Here is an 18,547-nt window from a genome sequence, read left to right on the forward strand (position 1 = left end):
TTTGAATCACCTGTAATATTAGAAGGCATATCATTTATACACTCCTGGAAATTGAAATAAGAACACCGTGAATTCATTGTCCCAGGAAGGGGAAACTTTATTGACACATTCCTGGGGTCAGATACATCACATGATCACACTGACAGAACCACAGGCACATAGACACAGGCAACAGAGCATGCACAATGTCGGCACTAGTACAGTGTATATCCACCTTTCGTAGCAATGCAGGCTGCTATTCTCCCATGGAGACGATCGTAGAGATGCTGGATGTAGTCCTGTGGAACGGCTTGCCATGCCATTTCCACCTGGCGCCTCAGTTGGACCAGCGTTCGTGCTGGACGTGCAGACCGAGTGAGACGACGCTTCATCCAGTCCCAAACATGCTCAATGGGGGACAGATCCAGAGATCTTGCTGGCCAGGGTAGTTGACTTACACCTTCTAGAGCACGTTGGGTGGCACGGGATACATGCGGACGTGCATTGTCCTGTTGGAACAGCAAGTTCCCTTGCCGGTCTAGGAATGGTAGAACGATGGGTTCGATGACGGTTTGGATGTACCGTGCACTATTCAGTGTCCCCTCGACAATCACCAGTGGTGTACGGCCAGTGTAGGAGATCGCTCCCCACACCATGATGCCGGGTGTTGGCCCTGTGTGCCTCGGTCGTATGCAGTCCTGATTGTGGCGCTCACCTGCACGGCGCCAAACACGCATACGACCATCATTGGCACCAAGGCAGAAGCAACTCTCATCGCTGAAGAAGACACGTCTCCATTCGTCCCTCCATTCACGCCTGTCGCGACACCACTGGAGGCGGGCTGCACGATGTTGGGGCGTGAGCGGAAGATGGCCTAACGGTGTGCGGGACCGTAGCCCAGCTTCATGGAGACGGTTGCGAATGGTCCTCGCCGATACCCCAGGAGCAACAGTGTCCCTAATTTGCTGGGAAGTGGCGGTGCGGTCCCCTACGGCACTGCGTAGGATCCTACGGTCTTGGCGTGGATCCGTGCGTTGCTGCGGTCCGGTCCCAGGTCGACGGGCATGTGCACCTTCCGCTGACCACTGGTGACAACATCGATGTACTGTGGAGACCTCACGCCCCACATGTTGAGCAATTCGGCGCTACGTCCACCCGGCCTCCCGCATGCCCACTATACGCCCTCGCTCAAAGTCCGTCAACTGCACATACGGTTCACGTCCACGCTGTCGTGGCATGCTGCCAATGTTAAAGACTGTGATGGAGCTCCGTATGCCACGGCAAACTGGCTGACACTGACGGCGGCGGTGCACAAATGCTGCGCAGCTAGCGCCATTCGACGGCCAACACCGCGGTTCCTGGTGTGTCCGCTGTGCCGTGCGTGTGATCATTGCTTGTACAGCTCTCTCACAGTGTCCGGAGCAAGTATGGTGGGTCTGACACACCGGTGTCAATGTGTTCTTTTTTCCATTCCCAGGAGTGTATAAATAAGAAACAGCAGTGGCCCCAGCACCGATCCTTGGGGAACGCCCCATTTAACAGTGCCCCATTGGGACTGAACACACTATCACTCTCAATGCTGCAGAGAATTACCTTCTGCTTTTTGTTCTTAAAGTAAGCTACTCCCCTTACTCCATAATGGTCGAATTTCTGCAGTAATATTTTGTGGTTAACACAGTCAAAAGCCTTCGTTAAATCAAAGAAAACACCTAGCATTTGCAACCTTTTATTTAATCCGTCCAAAACCTCACAGAGAAAAGAGAATATAGCATTTTTAGTTGTTAAACCATTTCTAAAACCAAACTGTACATTTGACAGCAAATTATGTGAATTTAAATGCTCCAGTTACCTTGTACATACAACGTTCTCGATAACTTAAACAAACACTGATGGCATAGAAATAGGTCTATAACTGTCAACATTATCCCTGTCTCTCTTTTTATAAAGTGGCTTCACTACCGAATACTTTAATCAATCAGGAAACCGACCTCTCCTAAAGGAAAAGTTACAGATATGGCTAAGTACTGGGCTAACATACATAGAACAATACTTCAGTATTCTGATAGATACCCCGTCATATCCATGAGTGTTCTTGGTCTTTAGTGATTTAATTATTAACTCAATCTCCCTCTTGTCAGTGTCATGGAGGAGCATGTCAGGTAACAATCTCGGAACACTTTTTTCTACAAGCGCTATATGATTCCCTGTTGGGACTAGGTTTGTATTTAGTTCACCTGCTATATTCAGAAAGTGATTATTAAATACTGTACATATATGCGACTTATCAATAACATGGACATTCCCACTACACACTGATCCTATATCCACTACCTGTCTCTGCAGACCAGCCACTTCCATTACGACTGACCACATGGTTTTAATTTTATCCTGAGACTTAGCTATTCTATCTGCATACCACATACTTTTTGCCTTCCTAATAACTTTTTAAGCACCTTACAATACTGTTTGTAGTGGGCTGCTGCATTTAGATTTTGACTGTTTCTAACGTTTTGATATAACTGCCACTTTGTTCTACAGGATATTCTTATCCTTCTAGTCAGCCACCTTGGCTGCCTGTTTGTGCTAGTACCCCGTTTTGAACGTCCTAATGGAAAGCAACTTTCAAAGAGCATGAGAAAAGTCTTTAGGAAAGCATTATATTTATTGTCTACTGTATCAGCACTATAAACATCTTGCCACTCTTGTTCCTTGATAAGGTTTACAAAGGTCTCTACAGCAACTGGATCAGTTTTCCTAAAAAGTTGATAACTATATTTAACACATGTTGCAGCACAAAGAGCTTTTAGAGTTAAAACTTGTGCATAATGATCTGAAAGGCCATTCACTTTTTTGCTAACAGAATGCCCTTCTAGTAATGAGGAATGAACAAAAATGTTGTCTATGGTTGTTCTACTGTTCCATTGCACTCTCGTTAGAAAGAATATGGTTTGCATAAGATTATATGAATTAAAGAGGTCTACCAGCATCCTTTTCCTTGCACAATCACTTACACAATTAATATTGAAGTCTCCACATATAACTAACTTTTTGTATTTCCTATAAAGTGAATCAAGTACCTCCTCTAGCTTTAGCAAAAATGTTGTGAAATCAGAGTCTGGGGATCATAAATAACAACAGTTAGAAGTTTAACTCCACTAAATTTAACCACATCTGCACAACATTCAAACACCTTTTCAGTGCAGTACTTTGAAACATAAATTGACTCAAATGGGATACCATTTTTCACATACATGGCTACTCCCCCGCACCGCAAAGAGCTCCTAGAAAAGTTGCCAGCCAGCCTGTACCCTGGTAAAGCAAGCCTCTGAATTATCCCCTTATTTAAGAAGTGTTCAGATATAACAATAATTTCTGAGTCAACATCTATAAGCAGTTCACTAACTTTATCTCTAATACCATGTATATTTTGATGAAATATACTGATTCCCTCATTACTCAGATACCTTTGTTGAAAGTGGTTTCTTTGTTAGAGAGACTTCCCTTAAGCAGGAATACCTATCAGCAATACATTTGTCCTTTCATACACTGCTCACTTTAGGCCACTGAGGTCCAACACAGTATTCAATACTGACCTCCAGAACTCATCAATTTCACATTTAAAAGACAGTCAAGGGCTTTAATCAATGCACACATCATTATTGTGGGATGATAAACCATAGTCTCTATAGGCCACCATTCTGCTGATGCTAAGTTGCAAAACAAACTGGTAGACTTTTTCCATTCTTACATAAGGTATAACATGATCTTCTCACAAGTAAACAATTTTAAATGTATTTCTGGATGAGAAACTTGTGGCTACAGAATGTAGATGGCATTTCTACTGTGTGCAGTTGCCCTGAAATGCTAATCAATTGCATATCGAAACAAGTAGTACACTTCATGTCAATCTGATGTTTGCAGATGCCACCTTTATGGTGTCGCAATTTTAATAGTCAGCAGTACAGATGGATATACCAATGCTGTGTGCAGGAGAAAGTCACCGGAGTGATGGCAGAAGCACAGAAGGCTTATGAGGCGGCGCAGGTGCAGGCTAGGGACAAGGTGGAGCAGCTGCAGCACATAATAGAGGAGTTGAAGCAGAAGTATTCTGGAGAGGAGCAGCGACAGTTGCAGCAGATAGAACAGATGGTGCAGCGTGCCCAGGAGGAGCTGCGCACGGGTACCGAAAAGAGCCTGGAGCGCGCCAAGGCGCAAGTGCAGGCTGCCAGCGAGCAGCTGCGGAAGGGGTCTGAACGAACTACAGCAGAGTGGAGGAACGCCATCGCCAGGGCCACTGGCAGCACCATACAGGTCCCCAGTATGATTCCTCTCACACTGTCCAGTCTAAGGTTGCCAGATGTCCCTGTTTAGGTGATGCTGTCCCTACAATTAAATCTTCCAGGGATACATACCAGGTGATTATAACTAAAGTGCAGATACTTACGGAGGTCCAATGTGGGCTGTAATTATCGTGTGGCAATGAAACATAGTAGATATGCTAATGTGTTATTGTGGAACTGATTTCTGCTGGAAAACAAGTTAGTTCCAGTTATGGTCACCAGGTGTATATCTGGTGCTGTAGACCATTTGTTTGATGGTATGACATACACACTGTCATTTGACAAGGCACAAGATGAATGAACAGTGCGGCTGTCGAGAAGAGAGGCTGTGGGCTGTTAGTGAAACTGTTTTATGTTAATGACAGCAATTAAAGTGCTGCATTGAGAGAGTGTCACTGACTCGAAGATCTGAGGGAAGTACCATTGTCATTAAATGGTTTAAAGAACATAATAGTGGTGAGCTTGGTGTAGCACCTGGAAGAGGAGGGCATCCTATGCTGGTGCAAGTTATTGACGAGGTTGCTGTTGTTGTAGCTGACAGTGCAACGCATGCCCTGGGTAGTACTAGTGCTCAAGTAGTGTCAGAAGAATTGTCCATCCTAAGGTCAAGAGTATAGAAACTTTTGCAGTGTATTTTCCATATGGTGCAGCAACTGAAACTTCATGTTTCACAGCAGCATTCTGAATTTGCTCTTTGGTTCCTGACATGGATCAAAGTTGATGACATTTGGCTGGGTGATATTTTATGGAGTGATGAGAAACATTTTATACTACAGGGTACAGTGAATACACGTAACTGCTGAATGTGGCGTACTGTAACCCACGTGTTGTGCACATAGAGCCATTGCAATCACCATATGTGACAGTGTGATGTGGATTCACAAGTGCCGTTATTCTTTGAAGAGAGTACATCCAGTGCTTACCACACTGTCTGCATACTATCGACATCTCCTTATGCAGCATATCATTCCTTCTCTGGAAGAGTGCAAGTGTGTGTGAACCACTGTTTTCGTACAAGATGGGGCAACACCTCATGTCACTTGTACAATGGAAGATCTGCTTAATGCAGCATTCCATGAACACGTTTCTAGAGATTTTCCAGATGGCCTGCAAGATCACCTGATCGGAATCCATGCGGCTTTTGGCTCCGGGTATATCTAAAACAACACGTTTCTCAGGGCCACATCCAATCTCTGCCTGATCTGAAGGTTAGTGTACAGGAACATGTTTCTCAGATTCCACTGCTACTGCTAATCATGTCATTTTAGGGATGCAGCATCTCATAAACGTCTCTGGTACTTATATTGAACAAATTTTGTAAGTGGTGGTTAATAATAAAATCAATGTTATGTCTTTATCACTTGTTTGACCTTTATGCCCATGTCGTATTCCTAATACATTGCATACTGAAACATTCCTATATGTCCTTCTTGCATACATAGCACTAGACTTGCACCTAGTGGCAAAAATTGGAACTATTTTTTTCAGTGTAAGTTGGTTTCACATTAACACATTAGAATATCGATCAAGTTTCACAGACATAAGATAATTACAGCCTACACTGGACCCTGTGAGTAACTGCACTTTAATTATAATCACCTGGTATAATTCCCAATCAAACCAAAACAGGTAATGTTTCACATAATACAATCTATTCATTCTGTGAATATTTAAATTGGGAGGCAGGCTTGTATACATAACTGAAATATTCAGATTTTAGTATGTCTGGCAAACTTGGGCGCATGAACCATGTCACTGTAACACTTTAAGAATAGAATAATTGTAGGATAAATATTTCCTTTTTAAACCTGTGTGTAAATTGTAGCTTTACAGGGGTAATTTTAGAAAAAAATCACGACTTTGTTCGCTTTAGAAGAGACAGATCTGTAAGAAATCTCGACTTCGTTAAAAAAATAACAAATAATTCTGGTAGTCCTGATCCAGACATGCTATTACAGAGCTGTTATTCATGATGGTACAAGGAAGACGTAAAAAATTCTTGGGCTGCCAGAGAAAGTCTATGTTTTATAGACAAAAAGTATTTTTCGACCTAGCTTTGTCTTAGATTGTACGCTTTGTCCATTCTAATTCACAAGATTCCGTCCCTCAAGTTCGATTCATGGAGGTAGGGGTACAGCGAGGGGAATGGGACATTATTTAAATTATTCATTCTCATTCATTTCCAATAGACTCTACAACAAAGTCAATGATAGATAATGGTACATCCATCTTTGATGCACATAAATTCACGAAAATAGACAGCACAATTCATCTCAACAATGATTTGTGAAGTGTGCTGTAGGTTAGTGCCAATGTCTCACACTTTCCTTACCTGAGGGAGGAATGGGACAGAAGTAGGGAGGTATGGGGCTATATCGTACAGTGCTAGTTTGTCAAGATTCTGTTGAACATATAACTTTTATTGGTCTACAGCACTACCGGTACTGTACATTATACACTGAAAGATTTACAGAAAATGTATACAAAGATTTCACACTTTCAGTGCTTCCAGAACAAATGGGGTTGGTAACTTCATTAAAATGTCTTTTTCAATTGGAAAATATAATTTGGAAACTCCACTTTTTCTGCATGAATGTAATTTCGACTTCATTGTTTGGATCACACTTAATTATTTTCCCAACATAATAAATCACAGTTTTTGTTTTGTTTTGCAGAAAACCTTACATGAACAAGGTCTACATACTTATCTTCACTGGATTGCCTTCCCAGTCTATTTCTTCCATTTCATCTTCCTCAGATCTCATGGACATGTCAAGATCATCATCAGTGTCTTCATAATTGACATCCTTCTGATGATTCAGAATCGTCATCAAGTGCTTTCTTTGGTGAAAGATTTCTTACAACTTCAGCCACTTTAGGCCTAGGGCTACTTGATTTTTCTGATTGCTTTGTTTTCCGTTCACATGCTAATCTATCTGCCTCTGCCTTTTCCAGAGCACTAGTTAAAATCCGACTTTTGCGACTCTTCCCTCCTCTTTTAGCTTCTTTTCGTAGTTCTGCTTTGGGAAAAGGATGAACCTATTCAGACTTATTGCTTGCATCAGTGAAGAAATGCCAACTATGCATTCTTTTTTAAAAATTCGGCCTCAGTGAACGGTTCACTGTTATATGGATATATGCCAGATTTCCTAAATCCAAAAAGAGTAGTATTCTGTGTGACAGCCAAAAGATATGCTTGTCCAACCAGCTCACCTGTGCAATAGATGGAAATAGTTTTTCCTGGATGATTTAGTAACCAGTCTTTACAGATTCTGTTTTAATGGCTTTTAATTGGAGCAAACACTGACACGTCAGGAGGCTGGAGTCAGTGGCTACAATGTGGTGGAAAGGTTAACAAAATAACTCCATTTTCCTTTGCTGTAGTAATAACATTTGCTCTACATGGCTCTCGTGATTATCCAAAATTAGTAGTATAGGTTGGCTCTTGCTGCACTTGGTATGGCCAGTTATGTGCTCTAAACACTGCTTGAAAAGAACACTGGACATCCAACCTGTCCTGCTAGTTAGTGCAGAACTTCCTGGAGCAGTACACTTTAGCCAGCCGCTGTGGCCGAGCGTTCTACGCGCTTCAGTCTGGAACCGCGCAACCGCTACGGTCGCAGGTTCGAATCCTGCCCGGGGCATGGATGTGTGTGATGTCCTTAGGTTAGTTAGGTTTAAGTGGTTCTATGTCTAGGGGACTGATGACCTCAAATGTTAAGTCCCATAGTGCTCAGAACCATCTGAACCATCAGTACACTTTAAAAAGAAATCTTTATACCTAATTCTCGGAAAAATAAAAACTGGAGGCAAAGGATTCCCAATGGCATTTACAGTCAATAATGCCATAATCTGCTCCCCTCTTTCTGCAGATGTTACCTGACCTACTTGTTTTTCACCACGCTTTGCAACAACCTGAGGTGGTGTATTGACTGTAGATATCTCTGTTTCATCGCAATTGAATATGCAATCTATTGTAGGTTCATATTTTTCATAAACAGACTTGAGATTATTTAAAAAGAGATCAACATCTGCTTTGTTACGGCTTGTTGGTCACTCCAAACTTGTTGCTTCTGGGGTACTCAACGATAGTTCCTTGTGTCGCCCCATAAAGCCTTTGAGCCAATCGTGTCCTGCCATTGTTATTGCTTTCCAAGATTTAGGGATTTTGCAGTGTAAAGCACAAGCGTACTGGACCCATAATGCATTCTACTGGCAGTCAAAAGATACTCCACTAGTGCTGACTCCTGATCTTTGGAAAATACCAAGCCACATACCAAATTACATTGAAAGACAATGCTCTGCTTATCGTCTGCTTGGGAATATTGCTGAGGATGACGCTGAAGTACTGACCTGGAGAGCCCAAATTATTTTGCCACTTGTCTTATGCTATGACCCTTGTTGACTTCAATTATAGACTCCAAAATGTGACTCTTAGCTGGAGCCATCCTGTCTGGGAACTTCTTGATACACTTATGGGGCATTATGTCCTGTAAGTATCACGCAGTCAATGTTTAAGAACAGTAACTCTCATAATGATTATAGTGGGAGGAATGGGACAATATCCCACTCCTCCCTAGACCAGATGTCCCAGTCCTGCCTTAGGAACACTTTAATACATAATAGCCTATGAAGCTACGAAATTTTATTTACTGATTCAGGAACATAACAAACGACCCCACATTTGAATTCATATTTTCAAGTCACTCTAAGTAATAAATATTAAAAAAAAAAAAACAATTGATATGTCGTCTGTGAGGAATTCTTACCTTTTAAGAGCGAAAATCGATTATGTTATCTCCTCACCTAACAACATGAGCTTCGTTGACCATGATGGAAGGGGAACTGCATCAGACCAACACCATCTGGTGAGGAGGTATTGAACTAACAATTCAAACGAAATACGCGGGAAATTTGAACCGTCCCATTCCTCCCACAGTCCCACTCTTCCTCTATGCAAAAGAAACATATACGGATTCTATAAGCTCTTCATTTCTGCAACACACCTACTAACAACAGATGTCTTTGGAAGTGGGAGTGTGTGGGAGAGGCATCGACTCCAATTTCAAGGTGGCTTCCATTGTGGAACCACCTTAAAAGATACATTAAAATATATTTTTCGACAATGTACTGTAGTATTTATATTGAGAGAAAGTTTTTCGAATATTTTCCGCACAGACTTAAATAATGACAGTTTTTACAACTATGAAAGTCAAGAAATGTTTTTCAGCCAGGTAGTACTTAAATCTGTGTCTTGAAATGATGATTAGCATTTAGCTTGGGGTCGTGGTCTGAGTGGCAGTATAGTCGACAAAACTTCACACCGTCGACCAGATAGACAATGTCTTTCTGCAAAGGGCCAGGACTTCTGCTATTTACAAGCCATTTTTTGTTCCTAAAAGAAAACAACAATCTTCTGTAAATATTTGTAGGGTACAAGAGGATAGTACATAAATTGTACTGTAATGTTCCGTTTCATACAGCCCCAGGATCCTTAGGAAATTAAAGAAAGACAAATGTAGTGCTTCTTCGTAATGCTGCTGTAATTTATAGCGCTACAGATGCTCCCATTTGTAAAAACCGTTCTGCAAACCAATATAGACAATTACGACTCACTTTAGCTTTCACAAAATCCCTCTGAGCTGAACAGTAGGCCTACAACTTACTGGCCACTTGACATGCTGTCATTGCAATGGGTAACACAAACGAGACAGAATGCCATGACCACTGTGTTAGAGAAACTGAGTGCAAGAGCGTCATACCAACGTACACATGATTTTCGTATTCTTCTGCTTGTGAAATTTCCTGGCAGATTAAAACAGTGTACTAGACTGAGACTCGAACTTGGGACCTTTGCCATTCGTGGGCAAGTGCCCTGACGGCTGAGCTACCGAAGCACGATTCACAACCCATCCTCAAAGCTTTACCAGTGCCTAATTTGCTACCTTCCAAACCTCACAGAAGCTCTCCTGTGAAACTGCAAGACTAGATTCATGGAAGAAAGGATACTCTAGAGACTTGGCTAAGCCATAGCCTGGGGGATGTTTCCAGAATGAAATTTTCAGTCTGCAGCGGAATGTCACTGGTGTGAAACTTCCTGGCAGATTAAAACTGTGTGCCAGACCAAGAGTCGAACTTAGGACGAACTTAGGACCTTTGTCTTTGTTGGTGACTGCTCTACTGACTGACCTACCTAGACATGAGTCACGGCCTGTTTTCACAACTTTACTAACGCCAGTGCCTCGTCTCGGTCCAGTGCACAGTTTTAATCTGCCAGGAAGTTCCCTATCAGCTCACACTCTGCTATAGAGTGAAACTTTCATTCTGGAAAAATGCCCCAGGCTGTAGCTATGTTATGTCTCACAATATTCTTTCTTCCAGAAGCTGTCTAATTTGATGGGAAATCAACAGAGTGCCTGGACCTTCACTCTCAGATTCCTGTTTCGTAATTCTCTGTTGTGCTTCACAAATAATTAATTGACAATTAATATTAATATTTTGTAGTCTTAGAAACATTTTTATTTTGGGGGACTGCAAATTCGATTGTCTGTAGAAAAGGCATACTAAGTTTGTAAACCTATTGCTAGAGTGCATTGTCATATGGCAGTATAAATGCCACCATCTAGTGAACGCTTCATGTACTATTACATGAAATAAGGGCCTGAAACCTGTGTCATTACTTTTAATTGGTATTAATATATTCTTGCACATTAATAGCATTGGTTTGGTTGGTTGGTTGGGGCATTTTAATAAACTGTCATTAGAGGACCAAGTAGAAGAGAATAAATTTTTGCATAGTTGTGTGCAACTACAATGTCAATAACATTGAGTTTTGGAAATACGGAAGTCGAGAGGGGTCAATTTCTTGGACAGGCAGACTTTCCCACATAAACGGACTGAGTTACAGAACTTCTTTGTGGTCTCTGGCTCACGCTATCTTTGGACTTATTAATGTTGATGTTACTTGCGTCAATGTGCTTGTTCAGGTTTAGGAATAACAATGCAGTTAACGTGTGTTTATATGGTGTTGATGCTACTTAGTGCCAACCACCAATGCATTTATTCTTCTTTTTCGGTGTGAGGGCGAAGTATCTCTAATCAAATTATTAAAAGTTTGACTGTCCACCCATATAAAGTTGATGTAATCATCAGGTTCAGAACGTAACATTTCGATTAAAAGTTTTCCATGTCTACAGTTACCTGCATCAGCGTTTGTTTTCTTCTCCTCCTCCTTGAAACACAGTGCCAGAGACAATGTTAAAAATACTTTATCTGCACTTGTAGCCATTCTCACTACTGTCAAAATACTCGTGAAAATGAATAGCATCTTCTTCAAAGTGAGGTTAAACCGACTGGGGCACATTTAACAGATAAGTTTGCTCGTTTACAGGGGCCTGTAAGCAGATGTGGAGGTCCTTAGGTAATTAGCAGGCAGATCTGGAAATAAAGTCACTGTAAACTCCACTTGGCAGTAGATCTTGTCCAAGGTGTGGAGGAGGTCTGCCAGCAGCGATTGAGTGCACTGGGTGCACCTGGCTTACACATCATGGCTCATGGACAATGAAGCCTGGCTTCAGAGGCCATCTTCAGTTTCTAGAGATAGCTGGCTGCTTTGGTGAAGACAGATAGCCACACTCATAGGATGGAAGCAGAGCTACCATTTTGCAGCATTGTTCTAAAAACCATACCAACAGCCTTGCCACAGTGGTAACACCGGTCCCCATCAGATAACTGAAGTTAAGCTCTGTCGGGCTTGGTTAGCACTTTGATGGGTCACTGTCCAGGTCTGTTGAGTGCTGCTAGCAAGTGGAATGCACTCAGCCCTTGTGAGGCCAATTAAGGAGATACTTGACTGAAAAGTAGCGACATCAGTCACGAAAACTGACAACAGCTAAGAGAGTGATGTGCTGACCGCATGCCCCTCCATATCCACATCTGGTGATGCCTAATGGCTGAGGATGACACTGCGACCTGTTGGCACCATTGGACCTTCAGTGCCTGTCTGGATGGTGTTTATTTTGTTCGTTCCCAAAACCGACATCGATCTTCTGGTTTGGAGGCGAGTAGAGAGTTAAACACGAAACTCGTGCGATTCTTCGACAATCCCAGATGCAGAGTTCTAGACTTCTGCTATCGGATGGAGGATAGTAGGACCCTCCTCCTCCCATCCCCAGCCTCTTCTTTGATAAGTCAGGTGTGCACTATGTGCAGGAAGTGGCTATTATGGTATTGGAGTATATGTGGATGTGTGGCGTGCACATGTAGATTTTATTGGACAGAAACATCTTTCCACATGCCCAGTAAGATAAATCCTAACTTCAGACACGGAGGAATATTATTCCCATTAATTAAAGAGAGTTGCATTCGTTATGGCAGATCGGCGAAAGAAAATGTTGTGTCCATAGAAAGGTCATAGAACTATTCATGCATATAAATGGCAACATCGCCCATGAAGGACTAATACTAGTGACGGAAATCTGGCTGAAATCAAAAATTAACAACAATGAAAGTTTAAACTTCAATTAGACTGTATACTGCAAAGACTGGTTGAAAGGCAATGGTGGAGCCCTGTTTTTAAAAGAAAATCTAGTGTGGAGGAGAAATAATTAGAGTGAATATAAGTGTTAAAGATGGGTCAAACTTGGTCATCGGTTGATTTTATAGACCCCCTCACGGTGCTGAGCATCAATGCAACAAATTCAAGAATATTATACAATACGCTTTGGACATGTATGTGCCAAGCAAGGTTGGGGGGGATTGGAAAGACCCACTTTCGTTTGACATCCATGTTAGAAAGCTGCTATGAAAGCAAAGAGAGCTTCACTGCAAACTTAAACGTCGCCAAATACTCACACACATACTAAAACGAAACCAAAATTAGCTTAAGGAGAGTCTTTCGATAATCATTCAATGAATATGGAAGTAAAATTCTATTCAATGAATATGGAAGTAAAATACCTTTACGATTCGGCACACAGCATGCGAAAGAACTTTCCTCTCTTCTAGAGGTAGTGGACTGTAGATTTCTAGAGGAACGAAGCGTTCCTAATGATTGGGAAAAATTGCACTCATTCCAGTTTTCAAGAAGGGTCTTCGATAAGATGCACAAAACTGTGAGCCTATATCTCTGATGTCAGTCTGTTGTAGAATTTTGGAACATGTTTTATGCTCGCGTATTATGACATTTCTGGAGACCGAATATCTCTTCAGTAGGAATAGCATGGGTTCCGAAAACAACGATTGTTTGAAATCCAGCTAGCTTTGTTCGTCCCCGAGACAAAGAGAGCACTGGATACCAGCGCCCACGTTGTTGTCATGTTCCTTATTCCCGAAAGAATTTTAATACAGTTACACACTGCTGCCTAGAGAACAAAATACGAGCATAAGGAGTATCAGATCTGCTGTGTGACTGCAGTGAATACTTCCTAGTAAAAAGCACACAGCTTAGTCATTCTCAATGGCGAGGAATCTTCAGATGTAAAAATAAATAATAGCGTACCCCAAGGGAGCGTTAGAGAACTATTACTTTTCACAATATACGGGGTGTTTCAGCAGAGCGGCTACAAACTTTCAGGAGAGATAAGAGTACACCAAGACATTGGAAAATCACATAACAATGCATGGTCGGAAATTCTTTCCTGGAGCGGTAGTGACATAGTGACGATACGGAACATAAGAAAGGAAGGATACAAGCAGGTTGAGAAAACATGTTTATTATGCTTAGTATAGCAGACATAAAGAAATAAGAACAAAGGCAGGGAACGATTGTCATCAAAGAAGGTGTCCGCAATTACGACCCCGTACCGTGATCAGATCCTCCGTGCAGCGGAGATGTGAAGTCTGTGTCACGGTCCGTGCATGCAATTGCGAACACCTTCTTTGATGACGATCGTTCTCAGCTTTTGTTCTTATTTCTTGATTTCTGCTATACTAAGCATAACAAACTTGTTTCCTCACCCTGTTCGTGTCCTTCCTTTCTCGCCACATCAGCACATTTCCCACTTACCGCTAGAGGTCGCCTTACCATTTGGCTATCCGTGCACTACTCACGACCAGCTGATGGTAATCATTATTCGCAATTGCGAAATCATGTGATGTGTTTTGTGACGGCTGTGGTCGCCGCATTGCGTTGCCATCAGAATAACACAGGCACTGGAATGTTGTAAATTCGTATGATGTTGGGGAAGTTATTCTGTATACTCTCGAATCCTACCTGAATAACAGACGGCAGACTGTATTAGCGGAAGGAGCAAACTCAGGCGAAAGGGACTTACAACACAATATGCCACAGGGATCTATAACAGAGTAGTTAGAGACATAGCCTCCATCAGGCATGCCTTGAGGTTTGCGGATGACAGAACCTTGTTTTCAAAAGGGGAGAATATAGGTCAGGCTATTCAACAAGCAGAAAGGCCTTTCATTGAGGCCAACACCTAGTTTGTCATGAACAAGATGAAAATTAATGAAGACCAAATGCAGGGGATGACATGAAGGGCTTATTTCACTAGTGGTACAAGTCCATTTTTGTTCATTTCGAGATACAGAGTCCTAAAGTTAAATAAGCGCTGAAAGATCTGCAGTTGAGATACCAGAAATATTCAAGTATATGGCTTCTTGCTAGAGAAGAACCTGTCTTTCTGTCTGTTTGGATCATTAATTTCAGAAGAATTATAGGCGGAAAAGTGGAGGTAATGGACTTGTACCACTATTGAAATAAGCCCTTCATATGAAGCCTTAGTGATAATGCAGGGCTAGGTGACATAGCAGCAGCTAAACTCAGGGCGAAAAATTGATAATAATTTAACCTGGCAACAACACCATGAACATTTATGTTCCAAACTTTCACGGGGTCTGTATCTGTTCAGGGAACTAAAAAGTATAACAACAGAACAGTGCCTACTAAAAGTTTACTATGCAATATTCCACAGTCGCAAGTGATATCAGCTATGGGTTGCTGCTGTTGGGCCAATCTGCAGCCTACAAAATGTGCTTTTGTTGCAAAGGAAAGCAAAGACGGTAATTACGTAAAAAACTGACCATAGTAAAGCAATTTTTCAGACCAACAGTTCTAGCTGTTTATGCAATATATATTCAGGTACCTTATTCACACAAAGAAAAATACAGAACGAGAAATGAAGTTCATCAATACAACATTTGCAATAAAGTCGATATAGACAGCCCAAGACATCGATTAACAAAGACACAAAACAGTTTCCCAATAGTGACCAAAAAGTTATTTAATGCACTACTTAAGTATATTTAGTCGTTACCAATGGAGCAATTTAGAATTAAAATTTTTGTGCAAATTAGAAAAAGCAACCTTAGTACAGTTTTATGGAGTTCTTCTCTGGTGACAGAAGTGTGTAACTGAGCTGCAACTCAGTGTCATGACAATAAAACATGGTTCATACACGCAACTAATGTGGTGCCACAGCTTGTGGCTTTCTGTAGTGGCACACCACAAATTCTAGGTAGTTGCACAGCTTTGAGCATGGCGAGACTTGAAATCATATGGGCGAATATGCATGTTATAGCACATTTTATGGCATTAAAGCTGTGACAAGAGTTAAATACATGGAAGACGAAATCCAAATGTTGGATCCAAAAATAGGTGTTGTGGGGACCAAAAACACTTTACAAATGAAATAATACTTAGAGATGAAAAAATGCTATCTGGAAGGGCAAACTAACTAATGGCTGACATGTAAATATTATCTACACACACACACACCACTCTTCCCAGATTTTAGAATCTTATTGTATTCATTGGTGTAGGCATTTCGAATAACTAATTTTTAGTTTAACTGTTGCCATATTACACTGAGGAGCTATTTCCAGCATATCACGACGACGAATCATGCCGCAAGACTCACTTTTTTGGTTATATATATTAAGTTTATTTAGTTGTCCATCTAAAAGTATTGTATAATAGTGGTATAAATCATTGGCTTACAAATATTGCCCAAACACACACTGCTTAAGAAAATCAAACAGATTGCTGTTCTCCTAGTTACAGAAGCTGCAAAAGTGTACCTGGCGACCATTGTTTTCACTTTTTTCAGTAATAAAATCGAATGGAGTTCAGCAGCAATTACTTCACGGTAACTGCAACAGAATACGCGTGTTTAGAAATACTGCCACCAGGGTGCAGTGGTGGAAGGAAAGTGGCGCAAAAAAGTACAAAGAAGTTGAACTTTTTGTGGCATGACAAAAGTTGCATCTCTTAAGCTGCGCCACTAAAAAGAAGTAATTCACACATGCAACTGCACTGCAACTGTAGTATGCCACTAGCTGCGGTGACACCTCCGTTGTGTGTGTGAACCCAACTTAACAGCAACTCTGTTATTTAACTACACTATGTTATAGTATTGATTTTATAGTTGCATTATTATTGCAAATTATATTCTACTCTAATTCTTAACTTCAATATATTTATAGTAGCCGTTTTAGTATCATAGTTTAAATTGCATTATTTTATTCATTTTATCTATTTAACGTTACTGTGGTGATATTACTGTAATCTTGATAAAGTCTGTCTAGCCATGGCTAGTGAACGATATAGAACAATTAATAAACTGAAACCACGAGCTGCATTTGTGTTTGAGTGAGAGTACCACATGTAGTGAACAATGTGAGTGTTCCGTAAATTCGTACAATTCTTACGTCAAACCTGTCATTTCTCATTGCCAAAGCACCTTTGTGGGAAGCAGCATTGTTTTCTCTCTCTCTTTCTCCGAATTTTTCATCTAATTGTCCCAAAAGACTTAAACGTTCCAGTTATTGTTTTACCCTCTCAAAAGTACTTAATAAGACCGAACCTTCTGGCACCCCAGAAAAAGAAAATTTGGTCCTGACCCCTCTTGCATCTCAAAAAGAAAGTGGCCACAACCTTTCCAGCGTGTTAAATCCACTTTGACTTCTTTAATTGGTGTTTTGCTTCTGCTGTAAGTTGTGGATCCATGTCTCATATGCACCAACAACATGTCTCACAGAAGAAGTCTTACTGTTTTTAAAACGGTCTGAAGAAACGGTTTCATTGAATATGGTATTCTGCAAGATTCAGTACGTAGCCCACTCCAGTTCTTGATCTCCCTAAACGATTTACCGAAGACATTGGTGGTGTCTTCATTTATGATGATGTTTACTAATGGTAAAAATGTACCGATAAAGCACCCAAATACACCCTTATCAGACACAGCCAGGAAAATACTGAAACCGGCTTACAACAACTTCACAGAAACTCTTAACTACATAAAAGCCTTATTATTCAATTCCAGCCAAATAAAAGTGACTTTTTGTGCCTGAAATAGAGATTAATGGTCACACACTAGATGAAATTCCGGTGTATTCGGACGGGTAATTAACTGAAGTGCCACCTGTGTGTGAATACTTTCGAAAAAGCTTACTCCTGCCCGCTTTGCACTTACAACTCTGTCTATATACTGGCAAAGTCAAACATATTTAGTAGGAATCATAACTGATTACAAGTATATTTTACAGAATTAACCTGAAGTTTCTGCTAGTACAGTTACATATAATGTGATTTGTGCTACATCCCTGAAGTCTACTGCTCGTATATGCTCGTATATATATCTTTAAGTACCCATCGTCCAACACCATATTGTGCTCTATCTTGATATTTTCATATGTGGATCAGTTTTGAGACGTTTCTCACGTTGAGCATCTTATAAAAAATTAGATTCAACTTTAAACTGAACCATCAGATTATTACCTATTGAAAATAAAAATGCATTGACTTTCATCAACTTCGAATCAGATTCTGTTGTCGAGAGAATGAGCAAAATCCAGAATTTTGTGAGTTCATGGTATTCCTGTTTATCTTTTGCTCTAAACACGTAACATGACTAATTTAAAAAGCTGCATAAGTTGAATAAAAATAAGCTACTTCTTGACTTAACGTTGCTCGCAGCATAAGCCAACATAATAAAAACAAAATTTCTTTCTCATCAACACCATCTGTTTATGTTACCGACAACTTTTCGTCACTGGCCGGGGTGGCCGAGCGGTTCTAGGCCCTACAGTCTGGAACCGCACGACCGCTACGGTCGCAGGTTCGAATCCTGCCTCGGGCATGGATGTGTGGGATGTCCTTAGGTTAGTTAGGTTTAAGCAGTTCTAAGTTCTAGGGGACTGATGACCTCAGAAGTTAAGTCCCATAGTGCTCAGAGCCATTCGAACTTTTCGTCCTGTCTTCATAGAAACTACTC

At 41.1% G+C, this 18,547-nt stretch overlaps 1 protein-coding gene across 1 annotated transcript in view; it reads left to right on the top strand.

The window, feature by feature from the left end:
- Window positions 1–18,547, top strand: part of LOC126456199 (trypsin-1-like) — a 164,030-nt gene that overhangs the window by 17,143 nt on the left and 128,340 nt on the right. Inside the window, exon 2 of the mRNA XM_050091953.1 lies at window positions 3,970–4,297. Coding sequence (XP_049947910.1) covers window positions 3,970–4,297 — 328 coding nt within the window. The remainder of the gene's footprint in view (window positions 1–3,969; window positions 4,298–18,547) is intronic.

The sequence above is a fragment of the Schistocerca serialis genome, chromosome 2, assembly GCF_023864345.2.
Source record: "Schistocerca serialis cubense isolate TAMUIC-IGC-003099 chromosome 2, iqSchSeri2.2, whole genome shotgun sequence".
Taxonomy (NCBI): domain Eukaryota; kingdom Metazoa; phylum Arthropoda; class Insecta; order Orthoptera; family Acrididae; genus Schistocerca; species Schistocerca serialis.